Source organism: Eubalaena glacialis, chromosome 3 (assembly GCF_028564815.1).
Source record: "Eubalaena glacialis isolate mEubGla1 chromosome 3, mEubGla1.1.hap2.+ XY, whole genome shotgun sequence".
In the NCBI taxonomy this organism is placed as follows: Eukaryota; Metazoa; Chordata; class Mammalia; order Artiodactyla; family Balaenidae; genus Eubalaena; species Eubalaena glacialis.
In genome coordinates, this window is record NC_083718.1 from 84,179,399 (window position 1) to 84,191,951 (window position 12,553).

A 12,553-nucleotide genomic window follows, 5' to 3' on the forward strand; every position below is an offset into this window, starting at 1 on the left:
AAAATCGTTGAGACAGAGAGTATGTCATTTTTTTTGTTGTAATATTTATGGAAATTTTACCTCCAGTGACCAGATGACAACTGACACTCCCACCATAGTCTATAGTAATATCTCTTTCTCAAACTCAGTTAGTATTTAATAATATAAAACTGTTGTTTTTCATATTTGCCGAATTGAAGGGCAAAAATGATATCAAACTGTTTATTTAACTTGTAGTTCTCCAAATACCTATGAGGTTTGGCATCTCATTTTACACTCATTTACTGCATGAATTTCTTCTGTTGTAAAGGGCCTGCCCATCCACCTGTTCAGTCTTCTTCTTTTTTTTTTTAACATCTTTTTTGGAGTATAATTGCTTTACAGTGTTGTGTCAGTTTCTGCTGTATAACAAAGTGAATTAGCTACCTGCATACGTATATCCCCATATCCCCTCCCTCTTACATCTCCCTCCCACCCTCCTTATCCCACCCATCTAGGTGGTTGCAAAGCGAGGAGCTGATCTCTCTGTGTTATGCAGCTGCTTCCCACTAGCTATCTATTTTACATTTGGTAGTGTATATATGTTAGTATTACTCTTTCACTTCATCCCAGCTTACCCTTCCCCCTCCCTGTGTCCTCAAGTCCATTCTCTACGTCTGTGTCTTTATTCCTGTCCTGCCCCTAAGTTCATCAGAACCATTTTTTTCTTTAGATTCCACATATATGTGTTAAAATACGGTATTTTTTTCTCTTTCTGACTTACTTCACACCGTATGACAGACTCTAGGTCCATCCACCTCACTACAAATATCTCAATTTCGTTTCTTTTTATGGCTGAGTAATATTCCATTGTATATATGTGCCACATCCCATCATATGTGCGTACCACATTTACTTTATCCTTTTATTGGTCAATGGACATTTAGGTTGTTTTTTGTATCTTGGCTGTTGGGAATAATGCTGCAGTGAACATGGGAGTGCAGATATCTCTTCAAGATCCTCATTTCAATTTTTTTGGATATATACCCAGAAGTGAGATTGCTGGATCATATGGTAGTTCTTATCTCCATCAAAACCTCAATGGCACTTTTACAGAAATAGAAAAATGTATGTTAGGATGGTTACTACAAAAAAAATTTAAGATAAGTTTTGGGGAGGGTGTAAAAAAACTGGAACCCGTACACACTGTCAGTGGGAGTGTAAAATGGTGTACTCACTAGGAAAAGCAGTATGGAGGATCCTGAACAGGTAAAAATAGAACTGCTATGAACATTTTTGTACAGGTTTTTATGTGCACATGTGTTCTCATTTTCTTGGAGATAAATCCAGGGGTGGAGCTGCAGGATAACATGGTAACCGCATGGTTCACATTTGGAGGAACTACAAAATTGTCTTTCGGAATGGTTGCATGCACCATTTCATGTCCATGCCAGCAGTGTATGAGGGTTCCAATTTCTTCACAACCTTGTGAACCCTTGTTATTTTTTGTATTTTTTTATTATAGCCATCCAAGTAGGTGTGAAGTGGAATCTCATTCTGGTTTTGATTTGCATTACTTGATAACTAATTATGTTGAGCATGTTTTCATGTGCCATTTATATATCTTTTGGGAGAAATGTCTGTTCAGAGCCTTTGTCCGTTTTTCATTGGGTTATACATCCTTTTTATTATTGAGTTGCTGAGTTCTTTATATATTCTGTATATAATCTCTTGTCAGATTTATGATTTACAAGTACTTCCTCCCATTCCGTGAGCTGTCTGTTCACTTTCTTGAGAGTGTCCTTTGAAGCGTAAAAGCATTACATTTTGATGGTCCAATTTGCCTGAACCTCAGCAGTGAGCCAGGGGACAGAAACGAGAGTGGGACAGAGGCCCCGACCCCAGTTTCACACCCAGTGACCCTCAGGCCACTCTCTGTCTCTCTTAGCCGTGGACTGAGCCAGGGGACTGGGCAGGCTCAGACTGCCGGGCCCCTTCAGCCTAGATCATTTAAACATTTATGTAACATTTGTTTAAAGGAGCGGCAGGGGCATGAATGAAGACAAGAATGAGGCAGACACCCTCCCCAAAGGCGGTTGAGTGGCAAGGAGTTATCACTGAGGCTTGTCCATCCGGGTTCCAATTCTCATGCCAAGCATTTTAAATCAAATGGAAGGAGTTCTGTTAAATATACCTTTCTCCATCTACTTGAATTCCAAATAATTTTCAAATGCTGTCGTCATGGCATGCGGAAAAACTACAATAATTTATGTGCAGCATGGTAGATTAAACTGACTAGGCTGCTCGTGGTTCAAAGTACTCAGCCCCGGGGGCCCCCAGGCCCTTCTGCTGAACTCATGGGAGAACCCAGGACTCACAGTCCAAGATTGCTCAGGGCAATCCCATCGAGAAGCTCTATTATGCAATTGCTCTTCTATGATTACCCTTCTGGAAAATTCTTCTGGCTTAACTCTTTCTCAGACTCCACTCTTAACCAGAGCGTCCTATGTGTGTGTGTTGCAGGGACGCTGAGCTATAAGAGATTTAAGGAGAATGAAAGAATGGACAATGTCCAGGACACTTCATAAGTAGGCAACAGAGATTTATTGTTGTGAGAGGGGAAGGAGGAAGGAAAGATCGGGATCCAGTATAAACCTTGGGTGATCAGAACAGGACACCTCCTATGCCCTATCAATCCCATGAAGAGAGATAGGAGTGGGAGAAGCTTCATTCTAGAGCTCCACTCTTGAGATTTCTCCTACAGATTTCTCTGTGATACCCAAGGTCTGGGTCAGCAGCTGTCCCCAGAGCTTTCACAGCACCTGGTGCCCCCCGAGGGCTCACACTCACAGAAGTCAGGGCTCTGGTGCCGGCGCTGGTGGAAGAGACGGGGCCTGTGGTGGCTCAGACAGCAGTCCCCACTCTCAGAGCAGGAAGAGACTAGAGGGCACTTTGGGGGGCATTTAGGGACAGGGCACTTGGGGATGCACTTGGGAGGGGGCTGGCACCTCTGCTGGTTCTGCTGGCAGGACATCTCGGCAGGAGGTCAATCAACCTGCAAGAGGACAATTACATGGTTTTGAAAGGTTAAATCAAGAGCCCTGCTTTCCACCTCCTTTAGCGTCAATCCATGATAAGTACATTCTAGAACACATGGCAAAGCATCTGAAGGAAATAACATACGTCTTTCCTCTAGTTAAAAATGCATAGATTTAAATCCAGATGTAGTAAACATTTTACTCTCCTTGGCAGCAGGGATTTCTCCGTCCTCACAGTCCTGCATGCAGTATTCAAATCTCTGAAGTGCCATTGTCTTAACATAAAATAAGCCCCTAATCTTGATAAGGTAGATACACACCTTTTATAGCCCAGGGCAGCTTCCAGAGTAGCAAAGTGCTAATGACTTCTTCAGCCAAAATCTTTCCCTCTGCTTTTGAATTTTCTTCCTGCTCAATGTGGCAGGAATCAAAGACATCATCCTCTTTCCTCAGCCTCCCTCCTTCCTCCCCACCCTCTGCCCTGCTCTTCACCTCTCAGCTGTCAACTCCTCCCCTGTCCTGCTCAGAGCCCCTCTGGCTCCACTTCCCACTCACCCTGGTCACAGGCAGGAGCAGAGAATCGTCCCTGGGGAGTCAGAGCTGATGAGATGCTGGAGCCGGGATGTCTTGTATAGGCCCCAGGCTTGGCTCCAGGAAGGGCAGGAGGTCGCTCTTGCACAACCAGGCACATGCTGGGTCATTCCTGACACTCCCCTGCCTCCTTGTCCCTGTGTCCCAGGAGGCCTTGGGTGCTTCCAGGACCCCCCTCTGGGGCAGGGTCTAAGGGGCTTACGAGCCACAGCCTTCCTCAGCCTGAGTCCCCGAGGAGCTGACTGCGGAGCCCCACAGAGCCAGTGCCTGGGCAAAGACTCAGCAGTTTACTTCTGAGGAAACCAGAGGTCCATAGCACAGCTTCCTTGTGGAAGAGTTTTATCCCACCTTATCCAATCCCTGAGTAAGGGTTTTGAGCCCTGCTTCCACAGCCTGGCTCCTTTCTCTGGGGGATTGATTCGGGGACCACTTCCTTCCTTCCTAGAATACAGTCCTCCACACACCCCTCCCTTCCTGGTCAGCCCCTCATTCCTGACGGTCGTGTCCCTTGGTAACCCACAGGTCTCTGCCCACAGCATCACTAGAGGACCAAGGTAATTTCCTCAGTTTCCTTTGATGGTGATGATGATTGTGACTACACCCCTTCCCTTAGAAAACAAAACTCTTTTACACAGCAGTTCTATTATCCATAAATCGTCTCTCAAATTGAAATCGGGATATCAGGGATCAAAGTACAGCTCTGCTGTTTGTGAGCTGGGTGAACTCAAAGATTTCGTTTAAACAATAAAAATCCTCAGCTGTAAAATGAGCAGATTTGTACCTTCCTCACTGAATTTTTGGGGTTTATTACATGAGAAAGCACAAGGAAGATACTTAAACAATGTCCATTGTAAAAATACTGTATGCCAGATCCAGGCACTTTGCCTAGGTGATATGTGAGAGGGAGAGATGAAAAATATTCAGTTCCTACCCTCAGAAATTCTATGTCAAAATATAGGTACGTTAATAAAAAATCTCCTGGGAGTGTATGTTACACCTTCAGGGTTCTAAGAGCAGAATTATTTCTAATCCAGAGGGTAATGGGAACCAAATGTTTCATGTAATGGTCTTACTGAATGGCAGGAGAGTAAGGAATAGAATATGATTTGGGATTAAATGCATTGGTCCATTAATTACTTAATTCATCACACATGTACTGAGGCCTTACTCTATGGCATAAACTTGGAATATAGCTTTGAAAAAGGGAGACAGTCCTTTCCTTAATATGCATGTTGTCTAGAGGCTGAGAATATGATCTTCAAATTTCTATCACCTAAGAGATGCCCATCTTCAATTTATTCATCTTCTAGTCTCAGATATTGTCCCCTACCCCTGATTAAGAGTGAAAAAATGGATATATAAACATAGCAATTAATCAAAAAGATACTGTTTGATCACCTACAAGGTGTTGAGTGCACATTCTGTGCAAACACTCAAGTGAATAAAGGCAAATAATGCAGCGTCGTGGCCTCTAGGCACTGACAACCCAGTGAATACTCTGAAGCCCACTGTGAAACGCCATGTGCACGCAAGGAGATGAGAATTGGGGCTGGGACTCTCCTGAGTCACAATATCACAATGAGATGGTTGGGATTCCAGATCACCTGACAACGATGCCATTCCAGGTTTCCACATTCTCACTGACAAAGATGATAGTAACCATGGAGGAACGAAAGAGAAAGGCTGTGCCTTTGTGAATGTGTGTGTGTGTGTGTGTGTGCAGCATGTGTGTGGATGTATTGAAAGGTGAGGCACAAGCACGGAAGTGTGGATGACTGTTGGATAGAAGACTGCAAAGCTGAAGGGGCCTCATAACACCAGGAAGCTAGTCTCAGGGGATAAAATGTCCTTCTGTGTTTCCTTTTGTGATCCAATATGACCAGCCACTGTTGGAGATCAGTCCCATGGCCTTGGATACCAGCACATAGAATTCTAGGTATTCTTGGGTCCAAAGTCATTGTATCATCAGAGTGTGAAGACTGAATGAGGTCTTACTACTTGTTTCTTTCCCTGGATGGTCTAGCAATTGCCCATGGAATATTGATTAGATAAATGGATAAATGAATTAAAGTTATTAAAGGAATGACCTGGGAGTTATTTAGGATACTCCCCTTTAACCACCTCCCCTTTCCCAAGAAAGTCACTGATCTTCAGGTATCCCATCAAATGTCACCTAAAGATGCAGATGTTTTGCTGAGTCCTCAAACCTATTCTACCACAAAACCTACTCACCTCCAACACTCATTCTTTGTGGCACCACATGTCCTATTCACCAGATATGAGACAATCAGACAACACCTTTCATTCATTCCTCTCCTCTATCTTCCACAAGATAATAGGTTAATTACTTTAGCATTTCTTCCTGTAAAATGCATCTCAGCCCATTTCAACTTCTCCTACCCACTGAAAACAGATAACTCCAGTCCCAAGCCACCAGTTCACAGAGCAAACCTGGAGTTGAGGGTGTGACCTACACTCTCCTAAGAAGGGAAGTGACCTGAGCCTCTGGAGCCATTGCCCAGTGGCTAGAAACTTACTGAAATCACTTCTAACTTCTGGGTACCAGAATCTGGTGGGGCAGCTTGCAGTCTCTTGTGACTTTCCAAGGAGGGGAGACAGGAGACAAGGATGTCAGGAATAACCATGCATGCACCTTTAATGCATAAGTGTTACCCCCTGTCCCTCCTAGAACCAGAATGAACCCTGAAGTGGGTCCCCTATTTAAGGCATCCCTGGCCCTGGTTCTGTGCCCTCGTCTGTTTTGTCTTCTTAGGAACTTGTTCTTTTCTTCATCTGTCATTAATGTGAATTTTCCACAGGACCCCCGGGAGGGGCTGTGAGTAGGAGGGGTAGGCAAATAGAGAGCCCCACTGAGAGAGTGGATTTAAGAAAGACAAAAGAACAAGGAAGAAAGAAGGTCATGAGAAATGGAGACTTTGTGCAGGATGAGAACCAGCCCGGAAGAAAGTATTACATGGAGCCAGAGGATCTGGGAACAGCTGGTCTGAGTCTAGCTTTTGGAGAACAATTTACCCTAAGTTGTTTGAATTTCACATGCCATGTATATATATATATGTATATATATATAAATATATATATATATATATGCATATATATATGTATAATATGGGATTTCTGAGTTAAACTCTAGAGTACCGGTTGGAAACACAGGCTCTGGAGTCTAATTTTTTGGGTTTGAACACTGAGAAGCAGGTACTTGTTTTGAAAACTTAGGCAAGTTTGGCGCCACCTCAGTTTTCTCACCAGTGAAGTGTGGATAATAACTGTAGGTCCTTAATAGCAGTGTTGTGTAAATTGTGTGAATTCACAGTGTAAATCACTTGTTACTTGTGTAAATTAATTGTTACTTGTGTAAATTGAGCTACACAGTTAGAAGAAGGCATGCCTATAATAAGTACAAATATTGAGAATAGTATAATTACATAGTTCTGAATTGGGTGTGAAGACAGAAACGTGGCTGGGATGTTGGTAGACTAGGGTTGAAACCTGATGTAGCACATTTTCAATGTCAAGGGCATGGAACAACCATGAAATGGTAATGTGTGTAATGTCTTTATGAATAGTCATGGTTTTGCCTATTATTTACAAGTTCAAGAAGGCTTATTTTAAAAAAGCAAAAGTGTTCTTATTCTAAGCTTTACATGTGTTCCACTGTTTAGTTCACTTTCATTTTGACTTAACTCTTGTGGAGATATCCTGCCAGCCAATCCAGCAGCAGTAGGAGTCCCTCCCAGGGCCTGCCAACATGCCCATCCCCGAGCCCACCTCCAGTCTCCTCTTAGCACTTGGGTGGCTGTTGATCCAGCTCTGGCCACCACTACTCCCTGAGCTACCACAGGTACCACAAAACCCACTAACATTAGCTTCAGAGCCATGGTAGCAGCAATGACAGTCTGAGGACTCTGCCTGTTGCCACAGCTCTGGGGCACAGCTGTTGACCTCAGAAGGTCAAGGCTGAGAGACCCAAACCACCAAGAACTCATCCTGGTCCATTGCTTCTTTTCTACCTTCCTAGGATGACCATCTTGGGATTCAGGAGGTTTACCAGATAGAATTCTCTACTCAATCTGTTCTTGGAAGTGCTCTCTAGTGATTCTGGCATAAGTGAAAATCATTCTACCCTTTCCTTTTCACACTATTGACCCCTCCTTACTTGAGTCACATTTCCAATAGTCTCATATCACAAGAATCCTTAATCATCCTTTTACCCTCCCACCCACTTGGGTTTCTCCCAAACATAGATTCCCATAACCATGGAATCCTGCCCCTCTTCCCACTACAACACCTGAACAGGCTTATTCAGAGGTCCAAGGCTGTATGGAGCTGAATCCTGGAGAAATGGAGATCTTCAGACCTCCTGAGGTTCAGATCTGCCTCTTACCAGAGGCTTGATGGGGGACCCAGAGCAACATTCACCTAAGGGCTCCCCATGCCCATTGCTCCAGGCAAAGTCCCTTCATCAGCTCTGGTGCCCACATTCTCTAGGATTCTGCTGTGAATCCAGGTGTCTGGTGATGACTTCCAGGGTAATCTCCCTCTACGTCTCCCACCTGCCCTGTCCTACAGCCATGGCACTCAATATTTCTTTCTTTCCATTTTCATCAGCCTACAGGGACAACCCCAAACTCAACCTTACTGGAATCCTGTGAGGGCAGCTAATGGACATTGTTGACTCGGTGCTGGTATTTGGGGAATTTCTTTTCCATCCCTTTAGCATCTGACTTCATCCCAAGGAAGCCTTCAATATTATCTAAAACCTTGGTGACCTCACAGTGTTCTCCTTCTTGCTGGCCCCAGAAAACAATAATATTGGAAACAAAGAGAAAAAAATAATAACTGCTAACACTAATATATCTGTTGGTGGAACCAAGGTGACTGTATTTTGTAAATGCTCTCCCAGGTAATCATAAAGTACAGGAAAAGTTGAAAACTTCCAAACTTCTAGACAGAGAGGAAGTTTTGCTAAGAGCGGAACTGATCTGGGAAGTCTCCTTAGAGAAAGGCAAGTTGCAGATGGACCTTGAATGATATACAGGGGTTCCAAAAGTCTGTTCTTGTGGGAAACTGGTATCCTAATTACACAAGTATTTCATTTGTAAGAACAGAAAAATATCAGTGTTTACCTCATTCCCAGAAAAAAATAAGTTAACATCCGAAACCTTCCCAATTTTAAGTTGTTAATTGCCTCGAATATTTTTGGCCACTTATTTTGACTAATATATTCACCAGTAATCAAAGATGATCTAGCAAATGAAGTAGCAAATAAATATTAAAGAAAATTTCAGAAATGGGATTACATGAATTATTTCTGTGCATTGGTCCAACGGCTGCACCATATTAATTCATTGGAAGTAGCCAGGGGAATGGAGAGGAGAAAGGCAGGGCTTCCAGGGAGAGTCCGCTGAGCTCAGGAGGAAACTAGCTGAGCAGTGTGCTAATTTCTGCGAATGATTTTGATGGGCCAATTGTGCTGTTGGGAAGTTAAACTGTGAATAGAGTATAAATGGCCTTAACTATTAAACATACAGTTTTGAATTCTTGCTATGAGCAGTGGCAAAGCATGGAAGTTTCCTAGTAGGTAAAATATGAGGTTTGGGGAATCATCGCTAGCCAGGAAACCAGGAGAACTATGTTCAAGTCCCAAACTTGCCAGTACTTTCTGTGCCTTTATGTAAGTCACTTTACTGCTCTGTGCCTGTTTCTTCACCTGAACTTTCTCTTGACTCTAAGAGTCTCGATTGTAGAGAAAATTACTATTTAACAAGCCCATTGAGTCATTCATCAATCCATTCATTCAAAAAATACTCATTGAGTACCTACTATAGGACAGACTCTCTTCTCAGTACTGGGGATCCACAGAAAACCCATAAAATTCCCATCCATATGGTGCCCACAGAGTAGCAGACATGGTTACCCCAGCCTCTCTGAAAAACAATTTGAAAAAATTCAACACTAAGTGCTAGTTTGAAAAGCATTTAAAATTTGGGGGAGGAAGCTATTTCTATTACATGATGAAGAAAGTCTATCACAGATAAATGCCCATCATGATCTTAATTTATCATTAACCTGAATTGTCTAGCATATACAGTCAAAAAATAAAAAAGAAATACAAATAGAAGTAAAAATAATTTAAAATAAAAAATAAAACAATTATTTGCATCTAGTATGATTATAAATCTAGAGTTTACACAAGAATAAACAAGAATATCCTTAGAATTAGTGAAAAAAATCATCGCCTCTCCAACCAACTAAGTACGATATAACGTAAAAATCTAGTTGAAGCTCTGAGAGGAAATTATATTTTTTATCAAAAAATGCTCAGGAATCACCTCATTAAAAATGATCTTAATAAACACTTGAAAGCTTATATCAATGAAGCTGCAAAACTTAGCTGTCAGATACAGAAGTTGAATAGAGAGGCATGTCTTTTCTCTGGAAAGGAAGAATAGACATAAAGAGGTCAATTCTTCCCAAACCAAATTGTACCTTTTTTGCAATTCTAATCAAAATTGTATTGAGCATTTTTGTATTTGAAAAATGATTTGACTTAATATGGAAATCTAAGTATATGAATCTAGTTTTAATATTTTTAAAAAGAATAATTAAAGGATAATAATAGTAACCCCCTACTAGATATTTTTGAAGGGATGGAGCTTTTATAAAAACCAAATTTGCATTGTGTTTGCACAGCTCTTCCCAGAATCTGATGCTCTGAGGTTCTGCTTCACCCTCTCCCTGCCTGAGACACCAGTCAAGACCCTGGTCCTCGGTCCATCTCTGGGTGGCTGCTGGACGAGAGGTGAGGAGACAGAAGTAACCCTGAGTCTCCCTCACTCACAGATGAGCCAGGTTTTCTGCTTGTCTCCACACAGCGCCCCAGATTCCCTGCTGCAGTTCTGGAAACTCCCAACCTTCCTGCCTGATCAGTTTTCCACCTGGACTTGCTCCAGCATATACCTCAGAGCCCAAGCAGGTGCCAGGGTGGGTATGATGTTCCTAAATTTTTATGCTAAAGGCTGCCTGGGTGACTCTCCCAGATACAATGAAGCACACCCAGGAGAGTCTGTGTCGCTACTTCCAGATACCCAGTACCTGGTCTTCTTTCCTAGAAAGTCAAAATATGCCCTGATGTACTGGGCATACACAATGGTTGTGTGCCCATTGCACACTCTCCCCTTCATCCGTAACTTACAGAATCTTTACATTGTGGTCCATGGTGTCCAGATACAAAAACTGACACTTCTCCACCTCTCCTGTTCCTACAGGCAGTCAATGGGATTCAAGGGCTTGTTGGGCTTTAGAAAAGCTCAGTGAAGTGGTAATGATCTGAAGAGAATTGTACCCACACTTTTCCCCTTCTTCCCACTTAAAAGGCAGTATTGCTGCTCAGAATGCCATCAGCAACCTGAAATCAGAGTGCCTTGCAGGAAGCAGAATCACTAACAATAAAATAAGATAGAAGTGCATCATCTCTGATGAATCCATGGAGCCACATGGCAGCCATGGGACTCCTACCACAGAGCACTGAGTTGAGCTCCCTGTGCTATACAGCAGGTTCCTGCTAGCTATCTGTTTTACACATGTCAGTGCACATACGTCATCCCAGTTTCCCAATTCATCCCACCATCTTCCCCATCTCAATGTCCACATGTCTGTTCCCTATGTCTGAGTCTCTATTCCTGCCCTGCAAATAGGTTCATCTGTACCATTTCTCAAGATTCCACATACATGTGTTAATATACAATACTTGTTTTTCTCTTTCTGACTCACTTCACTCTGTATGGCAGAGTCTAGGTCCATCCACGTCTCTACAAATGACCCAATTTCATTCCTTTTTATGGCTGAGTAATATTCCATTGTATATATTTACCACATCTTCTTTATCCATTCCTCTGTTGATGGACATTTAGGTTGCTTCCATGTTCTGGTTATTGTAAATAGTGCTGCAATGAACACTGGGGTGCATAAAACTCTTAGAGGAAAACATAGGAAAAACACTCTCTGACATATATTGCAGAAAGATCTTTTTGACCCACCACCTAGAGTAATGAAAATAAAAACAAAAATAAACAGTTGAGACCTAATTAAACTTAAAAGCTTTTGCACAGAAAAGACAACCACAATGAGACGAAAAGACAACCCTCAGAATGGGAGAAAATATTTGCAAACAAAGCAACTGACAAGGGATTAATCTCCAGAATACACAAACAGCTCATGAGGCTCAATATCAAAACAACAAACAACCCAATCAAAAAATGGATGGAAGACTTAAATAGACATTTCTCCAAAGAAGACATACAGATGGCCAAGAGGCACATGAAAAGATGTTCGACATCACTAATTATCAGAGAAATGCAAATCAAAACTGACTGGTATCACCTCACACCGGTGAGAATGGCCATTGCCAAAAATCTACAAACAATAAATGCTGGAGAGGATGTAGAGAAAAGGGAACCCTCTTGCACTGTTGGTGGGAACGTAAATTGATACAGCCACTATGGAGAACAGTATGGAGGGTCCTTAAAAAACTAAAAATAGAACTACCATAGGACCGAGCAATTCCACTACTGGGCATATACCCAGAGAAAACCATAATTCAAAAAGACACATGCACCCTAATGTTCATTGTAGGTACTGTTCTTCTTTTTTTTTATATATAAATTTATTTATTTATTTTTGGCTGTGTTGGGTCTTCGTTGCTGCGTGAGGGCTTTCTCTAGTTGTGGCGACCGGGGGCTACTCTTCAATGCGGTGCGCGGGCTTCTCATTGTGGTGGTTTCTCTTGTTGTGGAGCACAGGCTCTAGGCTCTCAGGCTTCAGTAGTTGTGGCATGCGGACTCAATAGTTGTGGCTCGAGGGCACTAGAGTGCAGGTTTAGTAGTTGTGGTGCAGGGGCTTAGTTGCTCTGTGGCACACGGGATCTTCCTGGACCAGGGCTCGAACCC

The 12,553-nt window shown here is 42.6% G+C and overlaps 1 protein-coding gene across 1 annotated transcript; it reads right to left on the bottom strand.

The window, feature by feature from the left end:
• Window positions 1-2,749: 2,749 nt before the first annotated feature.
• On the bottom strand, window positions 2,750-2,992 carry LOC133088183 (late cornified envelope protein 2A-like). Its single transcript, XM_061186000.1, has one exon. It carries the CDS (start codon window positions 2,990-2,992, stop codon window positions 2,750-2,752), a length of 243 nt encoding a protein of 80 aa, XP_061041983.1.
• Window positions 2,993-12,553: the final 9,561 nt, after the last annotated feature.